This window comes from Protopterus annectens, chromosome 8.part0 (assembly GCF_019279795.1).
Source record: "Protopterus annectens isolate FY-2018-M chromosome 8.part0, PAN1.0, whole genome shotgun sequence".
In the NCBI taxonomy this organism is placed as follows: Eukaryota; Metazoa; Chordata; order Ceratodontiformes; family Protopteridae; genus Protopterus; species Protopterus annectens.
Window position 1 is genome coordinate 909915092 of NC_056741.1, and position 22062 is coordinate 909937153.

At 41.4% G+C, this 22062-nt stretch overlaps 1 protein-coding gene across 1 annotated transcript in view; it reads left to right on the forward strand.

The window, feature by feature from the left end:
* LOC122809148 (carcinoembryonic antigen-related cell adhesion molecule 21-like) overlaps positions 1-22062 on the forward strand; it is a 618106-nt gene that overhangs the window by 467494 nt on the left and 128550 nt on the right. Inside the window, exon 4 of the mRNA XM_044080430.1 lies at positions 6732-6863. Coding sequence (XP_043936365.1) covers positions 6732-6863 — 132 coding nt within the window. The remainder of the gene's footprint in view (positions 1-6731; positions 6864-22062) is intronic.

Consider the following 22062-nt stretch of genomic DNA (forward strand, 5'->3'; position numbering starts at 1 on the left):
ATATGCAAGTCAAGCTTCGCTCAAGTAACCAGCACACGTAGCCTCAACCTGGTCTGTGACATCAATAAGACTTGTGGCAGGACAGATTTGTGTCCCAGAGACTCCCGCATCTATGGAATAGACTCCCTCTCCACATAAAGCAGAGTACCTATTTACTCCTTTTTAAGTGCAACCAGGATAACTGGATGGGAAACAGAAAATATACCTCTGGAATTCCACCCATGTCCTTGCTGGATAGGGTTATCGGGTGCTGATTTGTCTAAACATGGGCTAAACTCTCTGCTAGGCTTATAACTGCCTCAGGACCAATAGCCTAGTAACCTCCTATGATCCTATGATCCTATATATGTAGTACCATTAACTAAGAGTTCAGCTAAAATCTGGCATTACTTTTGAGGTCACGGATGTAACTAAAGAAAGCCTTGTATTTATTGTTAGTTAGGGAAGCTAATTTGGATTCGTAGTTATCTTTGGAGGACTTCACTAGGAGTCTTATTTGCTTAAGTTGAGGAGGGTGTGTTTCCAGTTTTGAGACTGTCCCTTCCAACTCTTACACAGCAATTTCTTTTTTTCTGTGTAGAGCCTATTTGGCAGTTGTCCACCAGGCAGGTTTGTTTTTCCTTGAAGATCTTGCTTTGATTCTATCAGGTATGTCAGAGTCAATACAACTGTACAGGTGCTTGTATAAAGCATTGGTGTATAACTCAGCATAGATATCTGTTCCATCAGTGAGGGGAGGGGCTATGAAGTTATTTATGTCATCAAGTAAGAGGTTGTAATTGGCCTTGGAGAAGTTTTTTAGTCTAGTTGTTGCTAAGGGGGTTTTGTGTTATAGCTACTTCTAACGAGACTGATTTGTGGTCAGATCTCACCAGGGATGGCCACACACTGGGGGTGGTGCAGAGGTCCGCTATGTTGGTGAGCACCAGGTCTAGGATGTTTGAGCCCCTTGTGGGTGTGTCAACCAGCTGGTCTAGGGCATTGGAGTTAACGAAGTCTAGGAACCTTTGGGCAAGTGAGTTAGAACATATAATTTGCTCAGTCTATAGACGGGTAATTAAAGTCACCCAAAATCAGGGTGACTGTAATTGCCCATCTATAGACGGGTAATTAAAGTCACCCAAAACCAGGGTGTTTGGTTGCATCTTGACTGACTTAAGTAGATCCAAGTAGGCTGAGTGGATATCCTGATTCATGAAGGGGATCCTGTAGCTGCAATGACCTGACTAGGGGTCTTACCTACAGTCATTTCCAACTGCTTTGCCAGATAATCACACATTTTATGTGAAACAGATGAAAAATGAGGCAAAATCTGAACATTCTGCAGAAATTTGGACAGGTGAGAGGTGTGGTGGGCCGACTAGACTTGTGGAAGTGTCACATTAAAATGTAATGCAAATCAGTGTAGTAATCTGGCTTACTGGACTCTGCCAATGTCTCAAAACAGAGCTAATATTTTAAGTGCTAAGGATTGTCTGATTGGTATTTCTGGATTTGTTTACCTATAAGTAAATCTGGACCAGAATCTGTATATCAATTGTTTGGTGGACAAAACAGGACTGGTGGTGGACTGGTGTGTCAAATTAAAATGTAATACATAAATGTAGTTTGGCCTTGTCCTCAATGAAATTACCTTTTTAGAGAAACAGTTGGTGAATTGCACTTAATAGTTATTGACAATAATTAGAATTATAATAAATTTTGTTTCTTCAGAAAAAAATTATATTAATTCACATTCTCTTATTCTGTCAAGGACTTAAGTCAACAGTACTGATATGACAAGTGTCCCTGTCTAACTGGATTTGTCCCTGGTTCCAATGAGAAGTGTCTGATTTGTAATACATGGCACAGAGGCACAATTTGGTGGTGTATCCTCCTGCCATTGCTGCCAGTATTGGTTAGTATGTATCTGTTGTGCTATATGATGGGGACTTTGTTGGCTGTTTCATGGAGTGGATAGATATGAGTTCTTAATTCATCAAGTCTATTTTATCTGTTATTACTTGATGATTTCTACTATCTGGACTTTCAATGAATGCTACACTGTTTCATGGTGGCTGGTTAGTGGAAGAAAGAGATAAGAGTTCTTGACTCATCAAGGCTGTTTTTATCCATTATTGGTTGAAAGAATGAATGAATGTTATTTCTTTAACGATTTTCTGAGAATGGATTAGTTGCAATGAGATCGCTGTATATTTGCTTTGTTGCCTTTGCTCTAATGTAAGTCGATTAGTTTCTATTTGTATTGGTTCCTTCCTGGATGCAACTTGTACTGTACAGTTTTTCCTCTGATGACTTGTTGAACAGTACTTGTGCATATCATTTTGAATTCTGGGGAGGCGAGACAGTGAATTCAGAAGAAGAACTTTTCTTGACATTGAAGGAAGGACTTTCATGGAATGACGTGCACGCATATCATGCTGATGCCACTCATTGCCCAATTGCTCATTAACAATGTACGTCTCAGAAATTGCATCTAAGTGTCTGGTGCAGTCCAGATCACAGTTTTTCAGATGGTTCTGTTTGTGTGTTAAACTACCTTGCATCATTTTACTTGCTGAAAATGTGAACTCTCGAACTTAGATTTAAAGTTGGCACATCAAAGTAATTTTTTTGCCATTTAGCTTTGGATGCTTAATTACTATTATTCTTAGAAGCGATAAAAGGGCAGGCAACCAGTTAGAAGGATACAGGCTGGACTGAAAAGGTTGCTTTAGCCTAGGATTCTTATAACAGCTCTGGCTTAATATTTTAAGGCAATAGAGTGCTGTAGGAATTTTGGATTGGCAGCGCTCTCAGAAAGTCATCATTCATGTACTTGCCTAAGTAAGTTGCCTTTGAGGTCACAATGACTCACAACAACAACATCCTTGGGGGACTGCACAATATCATCAATGCACACGTCTGAATGCCTGCCCTCATTGCTCACATATGCCATATGTTACTACTTTTTGTATGCCTCACAGCAAGCAACCTATAACATTTTATGCTGCTGGTGGCATTTGGACTGTAATGCAAACAGATATGGATTGTGCCAAATTCTGAACTGTTACATTGATCGTATAACCTAATATCTGGAAAAGCCATGCTCATTTTCATTTACCATTTTATTTTGAAATGAGAAAGGCAGTGAAAAAATAAAGTACCAGCTCAATGTGAGATTTTTTTATGTACACAGAATGTATTCACTATTCAGTAACTCTGTTATTGCACAATAGCATCTTCAATAACAATGGTAATGAACATTTCAGTAAATGCAAACATAGCCCCTCTGACAAACTATGTATGTAGAAGTTCTAACAAACCAGATATGTGTACAGTTACATAACAGGAATATAAAAGGGAAAACAAACTTATAGTAGTAGTAGAAGAGAAGTGCTGGAGTAGTTGCTAGGTTACAGGTGTTAACAGAGACTTGTAAGATGAAAGATGAAAGTTGAAAGAAAGAGATGATTATGTGTAGTCAGTGGATGCTGAAACAATGTCTTTGTTGCCAGTTTAGAGGCAAAATCCTACAAACTATAAAACTGTAAATATTACAGGTCTGTGTTCACTAAATTAATTATTGGCTTGCAACTTTGTTGGTTTTATTAAAATTTTGCTCATATTTCTCTTTATTATTAGTCTACCTTTTGCATAAAATGTAAATATGTTCATGTTTTGCTCAGATCATATTGCCCAGCAAACATTATCTCTCTATTTGGGCTGAGAAAAGAATATTTCGCTCAGATAGAAATCACACTAATCTGATTTAGAAACCTGAGGTATTATTTATGCAGATGACGTGTGTTGTATTATTAGGGAACATTTAATGAATATTCTTCATTCCTAAGTGAATTTATCTCACATTCTTTGATTACATTTTTTGGTTCCACACAGCTGGCCATCACCAGCTCTCCCAGAGACCTCACCTCATTCACAGGTGTACTGAGCCCCTTTAGTCTCTTTTGGACTAACTTCAACTCATGCTCATGGCCAGAAGGAGAATGATGCAACATGGGCAGCATCATACTACCGCCAGGGAGCAGACATAGATTCACATCCCTTGTGTGCACCCATTAACATCTAGGGACAGATGTGCAATGGGCATGTTAGAATATCACCCCACCCCTGTGGTGACTCTCAGTGTCCAACCTCTTTGAAGACAATACCTCCCTGTGCATCCTTCAGTTTCTGCTAGAGATCAACCACAAGGTGTGCCTGAGTGTAGCCCTCCCTCTTCTTCCCAACTTGGACACACCTATCTTCTCCTGTCAACAGCAGTTTATCGAACACAGGATGCCTGGGCCATCTTCAGCTCTTAATCCCTCTACACCACTGTTCTAGCTACTTGGTTAGCTACAATACAGAAAATGGCTGGCAATGTCTGAAAGGAATTTAAGACTATGCAAATGTTGTATAAAAAATGGCAAGCTTAATAAGGAAGCCACAAGAAGGTAGAAATTGTCAGCAGCAACTCTGTTTTAGTGTATTCTAAATAATATACATCATGTGAATAATAGCTCCTACTGCTGTAATATGTTGGAACTTTTTTACCCAGACCTCCACTATAAATGGCTTAAGGCTTGTTGGAAGCTACCAGTTAAAACAAACAAAGAAATAAGATTAAATAAACACAGCAAGTCTTACATAAGTGTATCAGTTGAAGTAAGGAGCAAAACAGAGATCAGGAACCCAAATTTAAGTACATGAAATGAGAGAGGCAGCAGTACAGCAAATAACATTAGACTTGGAGCAGGCAGAAAAAGCAAAGTGTGTGTGTGTGTGTGTGTGTGTGTGTGTGTGTGTGTGTGTGTGTGTGTGAACTCCTGAGCTGCTATTCAAACCTGAGGCATCTTGGTAATAGTTGGAACTTTATTTCTTTGTGCTAAAGAGTCAGGAGTTCTCTTCCTATACTTTAATATATACCTGTCTTTGTTTACAGTATCAACACAGGCATTCTCTTAACCCACAAAACTGACACAACTCTTTTTTATGCCATACCTGTTAATACAAAAATAATAGAGCTTTTAACATCCACATACCTGTCAGCAGAACACATGCAGCATTTTTTTCAAAGTCCTAAAAAGAAAACAGCCTCAAACAATCTCCCCAAAAAAGAAAAAAAAAAAGCCAGATACACAATATGTCATTCACTTCCATGAAATTTAACAATAGTTTGTTAATTACCTGCCTGCATGCCAGCATTGTCTTTAATGTTTTTTTTTACTGCAGTGCCGATAAACATTTGCAACAGATGTTCCATTTCATGCCGCTCCTCTTTCATACTAAAGGTGTATTCATTTTCTTACTAATCTTTGTGCTAGACACCACTACAAATGATTCCACCCTAGCAGCCTCTTAACTCCCTGTACAGTTCATAGAACTGTAGAACATTTTAAATTCATGAAGCTAGTATCATAGATATTATTTCCTCAGCATATACAGGTTGAAAACCATTTCCCTTAAAACACATTGTGTTTACCACTTAAGAATGTCGCAAAGAAACATTTGGTGATGCTTCCATAACAATTTTAAAGTGAAATTCTACTACATTACATGACTAGACTTCATATTGTGTCTGCAAGCTTCTGATAAAAAAATGTTCTCCATTCCCTAAACTGTCCTGATACTGTACTCAGCTTGCACTCCTCCCCCACACACACACATACACACACACATGCACACACATGCACACACATGCACACATACACACACACACACACACACACACACACACACACACACACACACACACACACACACACACACACACACACACACACACACACACACACATTTTCCCATACTAACATTTTTAAGTCTATTTTTTAGCCATTTGGAAATAAATTGTGTAGTGCCCTTTCTAGGCACAAGTGAATATTTTAGCACTGTATCTAATATCAGTAACTTAAAACCTCCTGAGGAAGGCTTCATGCCAGCTTGAAAGCTCGAGTAACTGCAAAACCTGTATTGGTCCGCTAAAAGGTATTATATCACATCTGTGTTCCAAAGTCTTTGTGTTTAATGACAGCACCAGTGACATTTCTATATATCACCACAGTCTGACATCCTAAACTGAACATGTGGCATGAATCACAGATTAGTATCCGAAATATACTAAAAAAGATTCCACGCATAGCCGGCCTTAGGCATAGGCCAACTAGGCATCTGCCTATGGTGCCACTCTAATAGGACTGCTTTTCCAGTATTTATTTGCTGTAAGTAGACCAGGATGGGGGGCACCGAGTGGTGTGGTGGGGGGGTGCCATGTAACCATTTTGCCTAGGGCACCAGTTGACCTAAGGCCACTCCTGATTCCATGTACAGTTTATGTTATACCAGTTAACTTACAAAAACATGAGGATATAATATGTCAATCTGTCTTTAGGAATACACAGAAGTGGTGAAGCAGATGCATTTGTTACTGATGTTTAACTCAGAGAAAGAGTCAGTTGCAGAGGATATTGACTGGGTGTCAGTTTATGACAACTGAGTATGAACAGAGCAGAAGATAAAAGAGAGCTTTATAAATACAGTCTGTGCGAAAATTACCCAGAGTATACTCTTTTGTTACCTAGGTCTTTATGAAGGCTTAATAACTTAGTGTACTATTTGGGCTGTATATGATGATAGTAATATAAAATAAAAGAGAGCCAAAGCAATGCAATAACATGAAAGGATTATGATAATGAAATGTTACTGTTGTTCATGGTCTCTAAAATCTATTGCACTAATCTTTCTTTTTTTAGCTCACTTTGAGGGTACTGATTCAAATCAGGTTGCTTTTACAGCAGCCATTTTTATTGGAGGCCTTCTTTTGGGAATATTACTGGCATCTCTTGGAGCTGTTTTATATACGAAAACAAGAAAGGTGAATCATGGTAAGAAAATTTACATTATCGATACAATTAATAGTTCTGCAAGTTATCCAGCAAAGTAAATCATTTTAAAATTGTTTGTATTATCCAAGTTAAAAGCATTCTCTCCTGATATTAACCAAGGAAGAAATATGGCCTTTTCTAGTGATGGCTCTTTCTATCAACTTATTATCATTAATGGCAACAATGTAGATTATATCAGCAATGCATTACATACCTTCAACATGGCTAAGATCAATTTACTTCTTGTATAGCTCACATGCCATAGACTAGCATTGGTTATGTTGTTTTCTATTAAATAATATAGCTAGTATATTTTTTAAATTGTTGTATAAACTTTCAGCTGGATGAATGCTACCATAGGTTGCAAATACATGTCTTTGTATTTATAATGGTTTTATCCAAATTAAATCTTTATACTGACAACTACTGGCTTATGATAGGTAATATTATAAATGCCTATAAGTCTGTTTTAAGTTTATAACTGAGTTGTGCTAATTTATGCTTTACCACTATGGTTTCAGCACAAGGAACATCTCACTTCTGTTAACTAAGGAGTGTTTTAACAAGTTAAAGAACTTAGTGGCTTATATTCAAACTGCTAGACTGTGAAATAAACTACCACTTCTCAACAGATCAGTAACAACACTGAATCTTTTTAAAAGCAGCTGAGATGATTTTTCTGGTTCTGGGGACAGTTTCTTTCAAAAGCTACAGACTTTTTAATGGCCATTTTGTTCCATCTGTATATTATCTATATGACCTATGACTTATAAATTATATATTGTTGTTAATTGTGTGTATTTGCCAATCAGCTGTGTGTATTTGCAAAAATGTTTAAAAATATACTTTCATGTTATTCTCTAAATGCATTTGGCCACAGCTCAGTATGGTTTAACAGAGTGAATTCAGCATACCCATAAAATTTCATAATACTTTGTTTTACACTAGCTTCAGGAAAGGTATTGTTCTACCATGAGAAATGGAATATTTGATTTATTATTTTGCTGTCATGCCACACTTCTATATACTGAATAACTTACAAAATGCACGGCTTCATTCTTGGCATGCAGATATAAAGAATGCAACAAGTTAATAATGCTACACTGTGCTCCCATGTGACTCACTGCACCTGCATGCTCTATACACTTTAATGTTACATCGGTGGTTGTGCTGTTGGGATCACTTCTTCATATACTGATGTACTAGTTACTGGGCTATTGGGATGGCTGAGGGAAATAGGGAAAATCTGAGCAGCTTGGTAGGGCATCCTAAAACTAAATATGAAGACTGGATCTGCTTGATGGTGCTGTAGGCCATGTATGCTTTCCTTAGTGCTCACTTGGGAGACTGAGAGTTGTTTTGTGGTGTGTAATAAAAGATGATTTTGACAAACAGAAGCTACTGTATAAGTTAATCAACTAGATAGTGCATTACCCTTTCTATGGACCCGTAGAAGAAATGGGCACTGCTCTAGCATATGCTGTATTTTTTTTTGGGGGGGGGGGGGTCCTTTACAAACTGAGGGTGGGTATTATGAAATACTGTCAAGACATCTAAGGGAAATTAAATAAATTATTTTCAATATACATGAGCACAATGAAGTGAAAAAACTTTGGTCATTAATATAGATCATCTCAAGAAGGAGAGTCTTACCAAAGCCATGTTTAAAGTAGGCAGATTTGGGGAGGAGTTGTCCAGTTATTGAGATGCCTGACAGAAATGTACAGTTTACACATGTACTTTTGTCATATTCTTAATTCAAGCATTTTGGTCTTCTGTTTAAGTATATCTAATTTGTTTATTCATTTTAATTTTTGGTCTCATTTATGAGGGACACTTGGCATTTTTTTACATTAATTGGGAGGTTTTTCAAAAATAATCTTTTAAACAATTTTCTTTTTGCTGTTACAAACATATACTTTGTTATTTTCATCCCCATATAGAGGGTGGGGAATATATGAGAATTTCTTGACCAGAAATTCCATTTATAAGACTAGTGAAATCAATGTAATTTCTACACTGTCAGAACTGATTTTAAAAAATAATCCCCAGGATTCACTAACCTTCCGTGTAAGACTAAGTTAGTCTTACACGAAAACTGCAGTCTAAGAGTAAGATGTCAGCGCTCCATGCATATTCATGAGGGCGTGCTGCCTCAACTCTAAGGCTAACACGGAGCGTGCACGTGTGCAGGGGGTGTGTCGGACTGCTGAGCAGTCCAAAAATCCACGCTCCTGCAAGTCTCTCAATTGGGAAATGTCAACTGACATGAGCGAGTCCGCTCAAATGTGTACATACCCAACACTACACTCCCCCACATTCTAAACCCCAGTACAATTATAAAATGTAAAACATTTATTTTTTATTTTTAATTATTCCTGATATAGCTGCCAGTATTTGCGCGTGTTTGCCCATTGCTTAGCTACAGTTATCAGTTTAGACATCGAAGAGGATAATAAGAAACTTATATGCAAATTAAGCAAAATTGCAATAGCGTAGTGATAGAGCCTTCGCACAAAGAGGAGGCATTCCCGGTTCGAGTCCCACCACTCCCCTTTTGATTTTCTGTTGGAAATCTGTATATAAAAATAATTCCTGACATTTATCTTTTAAATTTTAGTAAAAAGTGTTGAAATGGCCTATGTAGTAGTGAATGAATATATATATATATATATATATATATATATATATATATATATATATATATGAAGGTGAAATCGTTATGCATACTGATGAATGCATAAGTAACGTATCTTAAGCAATGTGAAGCACTGCTACCAGTATTAAGCATATTTAAGTATAATTGCTCATAGCTTAGCACTGCTTTAACTAGCGCAATAGCTTTGTGCGGAGCTGCGCATCACGCAAACTAGCACAAACAGAACATGTTTGCGTGTAGCTGCGCACCGTGTTAACTAGCACAATGTCGGGCAACATTGGGCAATGTTGGGCAACATAGAGCACCGTAGAGCAACATTGGGCAAAGTTGAGCAAAGTCGGCTAAACACAGCCACAACTCCTAGCCGGTCTGGCCAGTAGTAAAATAAAAAGCAATGACAAGCCTCGAACCCGGGATACTGTGCACCATAATCACAGTACTGAACCACTAAGCCATGACAGCTTTTCTTATGCATGCACTTTCAACACACACATACATATCAATGGAAGTTTACCCATTGCTAAGCAGGTGTGCTTTTAGCTGAGTTTTTTCAAAACTGGCCAATCACAGATAAGTGTGGGAAATGAGGCATATTTAAGCTCCATAGGCGGGAATACTTGCCATAATTGGTTGTAGCTCCCATCTGCAGTCAGCATGGCTGGTGTTGGAGAGGACTCTCGATTTCGAGTGCAACATTGGGGCATTGAGGAGTCAAAAGTAATGGTTTGGCTCCTCGTCCATAATCATGAGGAGAGACTCCTGCAGGGCCAATTCCAGGGCACCCAATACAAAGTAGAAGGCTGGAGCCATCTAGCTCATGATCTCACCAGTGCCACAGGTGTCCCTCGGACTGGTGAGCAGGTCAGACACCACTACTCAGACCTGAAGAGATGCAAGGAGGACCGACTGAACCAGTAGATATAGAAGGCCCGTGGGATGGAAAATGCCCCACTACTGTGTAGATAGCCATGGAATGAAGTATGTAAGAATTGCCATTGTTGTCTATATTATGGATAGGTATGTCTCAATATCACTTCATTTACTTCACAGCTGCAGGTGTCCGTGCTGCGAATCAGCAAGCCTATGCAGATAGGCTGCTACGGCTGCGCCACCAGGCAGGTTAGTAATTATTCTGCATGTATTGTTATATAAAATAAGTGAGAGAGCCTGAAAAAAGTGTTGTAGCCCAATAATAAAGGTATAATAAGTTTTGAATAAAGTCTCTGAATGTACTGTTATATAAAATAAGTGAGAGAGCCAGAAAAAGAGTGTTGTAACCCATTAATAAAGGTATTAAAAGTCTTGAATAAGTCTTCTGCATGCACTGTTATATCAAATAAATGAGAGAGCCTCTAGAAAAGTGTGTTATGTAATTAATAAAGGTATAATTCCTGGAGTGTGACAGTGTCACTTTCTTTGATATGTTGTTGTACTCTTGCATTATAGAAATAGTACTGTTGTATTAAGCGCTGTCAACCCACACTTGGGTAGGCCCATATAAAGTGGATGAAGGGAGTGCCAGTAGCTGTTAAGCATATATACAGTCCTCAACTGTTGGTTCATGCCCAGCATGCACAGGTTAATCTGGCACATGAGTAGCTTGGTATTGTGTTCCCCAGAAATGTCATTGTGCTGGCAGAAATGTAGGGAGCTGTTAACATATAACTGATAATTTCACTTAAACATATCTAGATAAGTATAGGAAAGTAGAGCTGTCAGTGTACCATCATAGCAGTAGTGTGTCTGAGCAACTCACAAAATATGTAGCAGTAACATTGCATCCTGGACAGTTTGTATGTCAGATACAGCCCATGTATGTAAGGATCTAGCAAAACCCATTTCCCAATTTAAGGACAATTGGGTAGTGTAATAATACATGCAGGGGACATATAACTGTAGTGTAAACTAGAAGGATATATAAGTTGTTAATGGAGCTATCGTTTTCCACCCTACTGTATGTGCATACAAAATGCAATTCCATACCTCAATGGGTATGTCTAATCTCAAAACATTTGTTGGGACATATGTCCTATTGGTTTATAAATATCTGCATTTATTCCGAATGCATGTGCCCTGTTCAAATACCACAATATTGGTGGCCTGTTGCCATCAATTAAACCTGCATGCTGTTGTAATGTCCACTGTTGTTTTATATATGCATGTGTTAATGTGTTATGCTTGCTGTTCAACTGTTGGAACTCTGGTGTGTTGGGTTAATGGGAATACTTCTGCATGCTGTTATAACTAATTGGGAATGCTGTTGACTGTTACTAACCCATTAAATCCTCCTAAACATAGAACGTATGGGAAGGCTGGTCCCAGCGGACCCACCTGCCCCACCTCAGCTGGCGATGGCACCTGGCACCAGCAGTTCCACTGCCCAGCCTGGGACCTCCCCCTCTGTTGGCACTGTGCCATCTTCGGGTGGAAGCGCTGCAGGGGATGGGGCTTGTCCCCCCCGTGCAAGCGTGGGCGGAGAAGGGCCACCTATCACCCTCTGAACGGTCCAGGCTGTGGTGCGTAGGGAGATCAAGCGTTCTGTCGCTGACCCTCTACGCCAGCTTGAGACATGAGTGGCATGACTCACGGGTGAGCCTGCCCCTCCTACGCAGCCCCCAGCACAGCCACCCTCTGGGCTGTGAAGGTGCAGTGGTGACTGCCCATGGGTGGGAATCTCAGTTCCACTGTTGCCATCTGTGGGCTCATGGGCTTGCGATTTCCAAACATCCTTCGCCATCAATGGTGTTCACCCAGCACATGTGTCATATTCCGCCCCTGTATGCATCTTGTTTGTCTTGTCTGTTTACCTCCCTAACCTACCTCCCCAAATAAACCTACTTCCCCTACCCCACATTCCAATCTCACCTAACAAAGAAAAAAAAGGGCAATCTACTCCCAAAAAAAAAATTACGCCCCATACATAGCTGCCCATTTTGCACACATGTCCGCTGGACACATAAACTGATATTTAATTGGCAGTACAACATACTTTGTTGTCCTCACCCCTCTCTCAGGGGTGGAAGGTTTCATATTTCCCTCCAAAATTATTGCATATGCACAGCTGTTGCTGTAAAAGAAATGGGCAGCTATGGTTGTTCCCGACACCCGTCCTGCACATCCCGAGCTGTTCTCCCTACTGGCTTTCCCTCTTTGTGCCCCTTTTTCACCACTTTCCTATCTCCCCATTTTCTTTTCTTTCAAAGAAATGAGCGCAAGTGTTAGAGGGAGTAAGCACTTTTAAGCAGTAGTTAGCAGGTTTGCACGGTGTGCGCTTGTGTGCACTTAGCTAAGTGTTGCTAAGTTTCATGCAAACATGCGCAAACCCACTTACAACTGCTTAAAAGTGCCTTAGTCACCCTGCAGGTGAGGGCCCTTGTTCTGCTCAGCAGCAAAATAAAACACCTCTGTCAGTCTCGAACCCCAGACCTTGGACACACTAGACTGCATGAAGTACCACTAAGCCACAGTAGATATACAGCAGGTTGTTGCTGAAATAGATATATCATGCATCAGAATGAGTGAATGTAAAGGAAAGATAGGAATGCCATAACACAAAACCTGTTCTGTGGAACTTTACCAGCAGTTGTTGTGGAATTGCATTACATGACTGTGGTAAGAGAACCAGCCATTCTAGCAGTAAATAATGTTACAGCAGCACTTTACAACACCCACACAGTATCATAGCAGGACAAACAGTGGTATATCTGATTAGGGCAGAGGACATACATCCCAACTGTGACTACATTTCAGGGATGTCTCTGATTTTGAAACATATGTTAGCTGTGTCCCTCTGAATCCCCTGAAAAGTACTGACGTTAGGCAAAAAGGTGGGGTATTACACCTAATGAATAATGACAATATGTAGGAGTTCGACACCGCTTGTACTTCAGAAAAGGTGTAGTAATCCATATGCACTGCTTCTCTCAAAGTCTCCACTTACTGTCTCTAATATTTTGAAGGTGTACCTCACCTTTACCTACCTTTACCTCACTCTGTTCAAATATGTACCTGAGTGTTTCAGATGCCTGGCCGAGGCAGAAACACACAGGCATATCAGCTTTTCTACTGTTACACACTGTGCAAATAGCTTTGGAAGGAGTTCCACAACCATACCCTTATGTAGGAGTACAGCACTGAAATACCAAAGGATGTAGCCATGTACTGGTAGCAAACGACTGTAACAATGCCACTGTACCAGTGCTGAAAAGACCTGTGCGTTGCACAGACAGAGAATAACAGCCTAACGTCTGGCTACCATCTGGATAGGTCCACAGTTGGGAGCTATGCAGACAGACTACTTGCCTTGCTAAACTAACAGGTACACAGCAACCCTTTAAGTCCAGCAAGATAACATTCACACAATAATACATAATGCTCTCTGTATGTCTGCATCCCCACCCAAATGTACAATATACCTGTGTGTTCAGGGTCTACCAAGGATATAGGTAGGCATACTCAGTACTGGAATTGTCCAGTTTTCTTGAGCAACTTGTGCTAATGTCAACAATAAAAAAGCACAAACTGTGCAGAAGTGAGTACATTAATATTCACAGTATAGCAGTTCCCAAAAAGTTCATGTGCCAAATGAATACATCTCAATAGCTACTTTTGTATGGCAGTTAATTGTATAAGTAGAAAAGAAACTACATACTCCCATGTATCTTGTGTTAGCATTTGTAGGGGTGAGTACAATTCAACACTGACAACTGTGTAATGGAAGTAGCAACATTCAGGTCTGAGTACAACATTTAAATCACTGGCTACACCCCTAGCTTCATATATAAGAACTATACCAACCTTCTGACTTAGACAACGGTGTCCACAGCAAACAAGCATGGACCCCACTTTGGAAAGTTGAAATGGCTATGCCTACCTGACTTAGCAATGTATAGCATTGGGTTGCTATGACTGTGAGTACTGCAATTACCACACAGCAGGCTGCATGCAATTACCAAATGGTGGCCACCAATTGGCGCAGAGGCCATCACATGCACATGTGCAGATACCTATAAAAGCAGGCTGTACTTGCTACCCACACATGCAATCATTCCATTGCAGATATTGAGAGAGAGAGACAGAGAGAGAGAGAGAGACAGACAGACACACATCCACATCAACGTCAACAGAAAAAAAAGCCAAAGACACACGGAACGTAATACTACCAACACATACAAAGGAAAGGTATGTAACAGATATGTATTTACTGGCATGTAGTAGATGTTTTTGAAGAGTACTCTACATATTTTGAAACATCCATATGTGGCAGCAGTACGTATCTATGCACAGATGCCCTGCATGACTACTGCCATGGACAAATCAGTGTGTAGCTGTGTGCAGTGGGACATAACTGGGACATATGTAGCTCAGCATTAAATGTCAAACATCTGATCCATGTTATCTGTGTTCTGTACAGTAGTGTGGACAATGGCTGTTTGGGGGAGTAGTGCATACAGCTATATAAACATGGATGTGACAGAGTAACACCTGCATGATAGTCATATTAATGTGTAGCTTAGCATTGGCAACTTCTGTACCAGGCTAGTATGTTAATCTAGCATTTGCAGCTATATGTACACCCTCTAGTATTACTGTGTGCTCACATGTGACACCTGTTCATGTTGCAGCAAGGCCCAACAGGTCAGCTGTGAGGTCCAGGGACTTACAACAGTGTGGACCTTGTGTGTGTATGGCACACACATATGGAGAGATATATCTGTGTCAGATATATTAGCATCTGTACATGTGCATAGAGCAAGGGACATACTGCAACTGTTTGTGAAGGGTGGACATATATATGTTGGTGAAGGTTGTTATGTGCATATTTGTATGTAGGTTGTAGTGTGTGGCAAACAAGACAGCATACAGTGCTGGTATATGACATGTGGTGGTTACATGCTATGGGTGTGATTTCTTAGGTTTGCAGTGTTGCAGCCAGTGAGGCCTGCTAAAGCTACACAGGCTGAGAACACCTTCAATGCATTTCCCACAAGATTGTGCAATATTATTACATAACTGTATACCTCACAACCTTCGCATAATTGATATTCCCACCATGAAAGTATATATATATATATATATATATATATATATATATATATATATATATATAGACAGAGTCATATTTTCTGCGACAGATGCCTGGTGATAAAGCCATGTCCTCAAGCTCAATGTCGAAAATGCATTGGCATCCCCTTTTGGTAAAAACTCTGTACCCATGAACTACCACATAGGTGGTAGTCTACTTAACACCGAAAGTGTGATAAGAGACCATGGGACACAGGTGAACAGTAGTCTTCCCTTTGATAATCACAGTGCCATACTAGTCATGTAATCTATCTACGTGGCACACCTCATCACAAAAGGTGTGTTATCCAGAGAAAAAGAGGTCAGTGTTCCCCTCTACTCATCACTCATAAAACCCATTATAGAGTACAATGCCCCTTTTGGTATGTACCTCACAAGACATCTACAGCAACTGGAAAGGCCACAGACATACCTCACAAAGAGTATTACAGGCCTCAAACAGATGCCCTATGCAGACCGTCTCACAAAACCACAGCTAGACTGTGTCGCATACCGCCTACCCAGAGGTAACCTCTGCCTAACATACAAATATATGTCAAACCCAGAGCTGTTGGACATGCTCCACGTAAACAGATCACAATCCCTACGAGCTACATACTCTAGGGACCTAAACCTTATCACTTCAATAGACAGAACATGCTGGAGGGATAGATTCCTATCTCAGAGACATCCCATACTCTGGAACAAACTACCTATCAATAGCAAACAAAGCTCCTCATTAGCACTCACCATGAATAATCCTGATGATTGGATGGGAGATAGGAAATACACCCCGGGAATCACTTCTGTGGCTCTGCTTGACAGGGGCACATGAAATTAAATTACTTGGGTGTCAAAGGCCAGGGTACCGTATGGCTAGGCTTCTATAGGCCCTAGGACCAATAGCCTATTACCTACCTATGAACCGATACACACCCACATGTACTTGTTGCAATAATTGCTATGTGAGGTTGACTGAGTGTGATGGTGAATGTCAAAGTTGTGTATATGTGTGATAGCATAGTGGGAAACTGTTTCTGTCATGGTAATTTGTCTCCTAGCTCTGATCCCAGTAAAATATGTGTATGCTATTGCTAGGCAGAAAAAAGCAGTATGGAATATGGTCTGACGTAGTCCCTTGGTGTTAACTGGGGTGTGCTATTGTAGGCTAAAGCAGTACATGTATGCTTATTGATTGATACTGCTGGTGAATCCAAATCCCGTATGAACTGTAGTACTACCTGAAGCTGTAAGCCTAAACAGCACAGTATGATGTATGTCCACATTGCTTGAAACCACTGTTTTGTGTGTTCCCTGTAGTCCTCACAGATTACATACCTCAGGCATAAGGTTTTGTAAGTACTGACACACAGTACTGTATGGTACACAGGTAAAGCTCACCTGGGTTGCCATACCTTTGTGCCTTGTATGTATGTCTGATGTGTGTGTGGGTATGCCTGTAACATGCCCTCTGTCATATGTGTGTTACAGGATATAAGTGCATATCTAGCAACATGTATAGTCTAGTACAGCAGTATGCCACCTATATTCATGAATGTGCACATATGTTAGGCAGGGGTTTGCCATCAACAACTAGTGTGGTATACTGGTAATACTGTAACTGGACTTCACAATTATTGCAATGGATGACATATTTCTTTATGCATTAGCTTGATATATACCTCCTGTGGCTAGGTGGTGCATTGTGTCGCATACAGTGTGCCATGTACTGTTGTATAGTCTTACATACTGGTTTCTCTTTGTTGCTGTGCAGAACGTGGTTTAATATATAGAGCGTGCCAGGCACTGTCAGGCAGTTGTGGGTTGAGGACTGATATGTGGTATTGAAAGTGTGTATCCTCTGACAGCCAATCGGTTGCTATATATGGCAGTTCAGTGATATCTGTACTGTAAAATGTTAAGTGTGCGACATGACTTGCTCACACATATTGTTTCATTGTCTTCCAGGGTCATGGCCCACCATCGCAACCCAACCTATAGTCCTGCTGAGGATGAAGTAATAACAACCAGTCTGGTTCAGCACTACACCCTGCTTTTCTCAAGAACCAGCCAGGACCAGCATGAGCAGACTGCACTGTGGCAAGATGTTGTCCATAGGGTAAATGACATAGGCATGCATAACCGGACATATGAGCAGGTACGCCATCACTACAGTGATTTACTTAGACATGTCCGGCAGCGTGCATCTGATGTCCGTAGACAGCTTGTCACAGATGGTGGGGTTGCCATCCATCCCCCCCCTCACCAGAGTGGAGGAGCTGCTCCTGAGCCTGGTGGCTCCTGGCCAACAACAACAACAACAGCAGACATGTATCATCATGGAGGGTGGAGCCACCCAGCAAGTTCACACGGAGCATGCAGGTAACATGGCATACCTGTAGACTACTATTACCTCTATTGGTAGATCATGCATATGTGAGATGTGTACTGTGTAGTTAGAAGATGTGGAGCCTGGTGTTGTGCAATACTGATAATTTGGAACATAATCTGTAGGCCTGTGACTGCCAACCATTGTACTACTGTAAGATTGCAAACCCACAGTAGCAATGCACACAGTTGTTGCCACTGACAAACTGTCTCATATCCTTGTAGGTCCCTCTGGTGTGACAGCAAGGCAGCAGACCCATGCTGGTGAGTGTGTTCTACATTTAATATTGCAAATAAAATGTGCATGTCATAGGTGAGGTGTAGGCCATTTACACATGTAACACACCTACGCATAATGCATGCTGTGCATGTTTGCTATGAGACTATGCACATCTCAGTAACGTGAGTAGCTGCCTCAAACACATGCAATACACAGAGCATCTGAAACAATTGTGGCTACACTGTAGTGGGCATTGGATAGGCAGAGTCGATACACGTGCACACAACATACACAACTTAGTCATACGCAGTACATGTTAATATGCTACACATGGCATATTCAGACACCTGCTGTAAGGTCACACTCCAGTATCCCAAATGTCATCCACACAGCACACATAATATACCTGAGGGTAGAGGCCTATCATGGGGCGGTGCGACACTCTTTAACACACAACACATTCATGTTAGGCAATGCTCCCTATTGGGCACCTTACAAACCCATGTACCAACTGGCTGTGAAATGGTGAATGTAGCCATGGTACTGCATTTCAGGTACAGCATGATAGGTGCTGGCCTGGCACACATTAGTAGCCTTGAGTGACCACATGATGCTGCATGATGATGGCTCATGGTACTACACCCCATCCAGTTACAGTAACCACAGTACTACACATAGCATTCATTGCTATACACCTCAATGTTGTGTGTGTGCAAACATATGCACCTATACACAATATGCATAACAATCACCATTTGCACAAAGTGACACATATATGTCTTGTAATGTTATTGAGTGTATAGGTCACATGACACACATTGCAGTTGTGTTGTAGCATGCCATGTCATGGCTGGCACTGGCATGTCCATAATATGTTCTACACTCACCATAACCACTGTACAATGGCTATGTTGAGCAATGGTATTCCATCAGGTATACATGCACCACTCATCCTGTGTGTATACATAGCATGCATGAGCTAAACCTGTGTCCACAATTATCTGCTAAAGACACAGACGCTCTAATCAGAAATGGATATCTATGTGACACACAGATACACATCCGGCCATTGTATGTATACCTGTGAGTGATGGTGTACAGGACATTGAAGAGCTTTTAATACTTGCAGAGCAATGTTGTGTCCATGTACACATTGCATTCCAGGGTGAGGCCAATCACTGAACAACAACAAACATGCATCAAAGCCATGTATACTGTTATTAGCAAGGACTGTCTACACTCGCACTGCATGCTGTTGAGCAACACACGTCCTGCATGCTGACACATGTGATATGACTGTTTGGCTTGTGATACTGTACCCCACTATCAACCGTTATTGAGTATGTTCTGGATTGCTGGTGGTGTGTGTGTGTGTGTGTGTGTGTGTGTGTGTGTGTGTGTGTGTGTGTGTCTGCTTTAGTGAGGAGTGTATTTGTGTGCATGTGTGCATGTGTGCACGTGTGCACGTGTGCATGTGTGCATATGTTCATGTGTGCATGTGTTCATGCGTGCATGTGTGCATGTGTTCATGTGTTCATGTGTGCATGTTTGCATGTGTGCATGTGTTCTGACGTCATGTACAGGTCGTAAAGTGTGTTTACTGTCTTCCTGTCACAGGTGCTGAGGTTGAACTGGTTCACTGCAGCAGGGAACCTGATGTCACTGACACAAATAGTGATAATGAGGATAGGTGTGTTGAGGCACAGGCATGTTTGCCAGGGTCTGTCATTGGGCCACCAATCGACAGTACACAAGTGTCCACCCCATCCATGCACACAGTCATACTGCCAATACATCCATCACCAATGCCTTTAGCTGAGGGACAGTGTACAGTCGGCATTGGCCAGGACAGTGTGGTATCTATGGCACATGCATCCCAACACAGCATCCATACCCAGATGTCTGGACCGGTACCACACAGGCAGATGTCCAGGGGTTCTCGTCGGAGTACTGCTGGTCATCATGCCCCTGGAAGATGTGCTACAGGTCTTACAACCTCACACATATTTCAGGCTGTCATGGAGGCACAGGCACATATGGAATGGTACACCAGACAGGGACTAAGGGCACAGAGGGCACATAACACCACTTTAAATGACAGTATCCTTGACCTAGCAGGTGCCATCCATAGTTACACTGAGGTCACTGATAGATGTTGGGGTGAGACATAGATGTCCTCTGCAATGTCATGTCCATGTGTCAGGACAGTGCAGGATGGTTGAGACATCGATGTGGACATATGCCAGCAACATCAGCAGCTGGCAGTCGCCGCAGACATCCCTCAAGTCACAGCCGCTCCCGTAGTGCCAGTACCAGCCCCAGCAATGTTGGGGGTGGGCTGTCCATAGACTGTCCTAGAAGACCACGTGCAGGTGGCTCTGGCCAGTCCCAGCAGGGACCTGGGTCCAGTGTACATATGTCTACCTCTGAGGATAGTACCCAGTCTGGCTTAGTACCTGATACTGTCAGTAGCACCCCTGCCAGGCACAGGTACCGTATCCGTGACCGGAGACAGTGATCTGTAAAGCCTGGCAGGTACAGTCTGTGGCTGTCCCACAAATTCCTGTATATAGCAGCCACATGGTGGAACTGTGTGCATGCAAACACACACACACATAAACCAGACACCTAGGGCTAACACATACCTGCACACATTACATCAACATTGGCCCATAGCAGTACTCTTAGCCCTCACACACACACACACACACACACACACACACACACACACACACACACACACACACAAACACACACACACACACACACACACATACACACACACATATATACATGTCGATTGTATGGCTCAATGTAGGCCTCTGACAAACCAACAACACACCCTGTGCATATGATGAAACCTGTGCCACCTCCTGTCATCTGTAACATTGATGCAGGAACAGGCTAACATGGTGCTGATGCAAAGGGTGACTTTATAGCAGTATAGCAATGTTAGCATGTTGTCAGCAATAAAGTGTAATGATATCCTTGAAGGTGTAGCTGAGCAGGCATGATGCATTAAAGCTATGATTGTCACTGTAGTATTGCTTACACCAGTGTTAATTCCAGTAGTGTATTGTCTGCCCACATGCCACTTGGCTGATGTGTGTAGTATTGGCAGCATGTGTTAGAGAGTGGACAGTACGTGTGGGATGTGTGCAGCAGAGATTTGCAGGTGTACATTTGTGAACATGGTGGAGGTGCACTGTTTGCATGTACGTGCATAGTGGACACATGGGCAGGGTGACCTGTCCTGTATTACACAGTGTTAACACTCCATAGTTTTTTTATTGGTGGCCAGTATGCATTGTACTACACACATTTTGGAACTTGGGTACACATGTGTGTATGACATGGTTTGACACTGTGCTGTGGGTGATTCTTTTACTATCTGTCATTGGTTTGCATTCTGGTAGTATACATAACCTGACCATAAACAATCGTTAGATGATGTATTGACAACTGACACACAGATGTAGGACACACAGTAACATTTGGATCCTTCAGGTACTATACTATGCTAGTAACCAGTGGTATTCACCTGCACCCATTCCTGGGACCACTCCTGTTTGGCATATAGCTCTCTTAGGTACAAGCAAACACAGTAGGGATATGTCCGTCCACGTCTGGAAATGCATACTGTGGCCTATAATGCATTCTCCAGATGACACACACATCCTCCACAAGGGTATCATACAGACAGATACCTGTTGTCAAACCCATGCTGTAAAGCTATAAATCAAATAAAGCATAGTAATCCACCTTTACAAAACATAGTATCCCCACAGTACCACATAGGTAGTAGCCCCCAACATGTTGAACAGGTACCGATGTGTACATACAGCCAAATGTTACGTCATCTCTCCTTT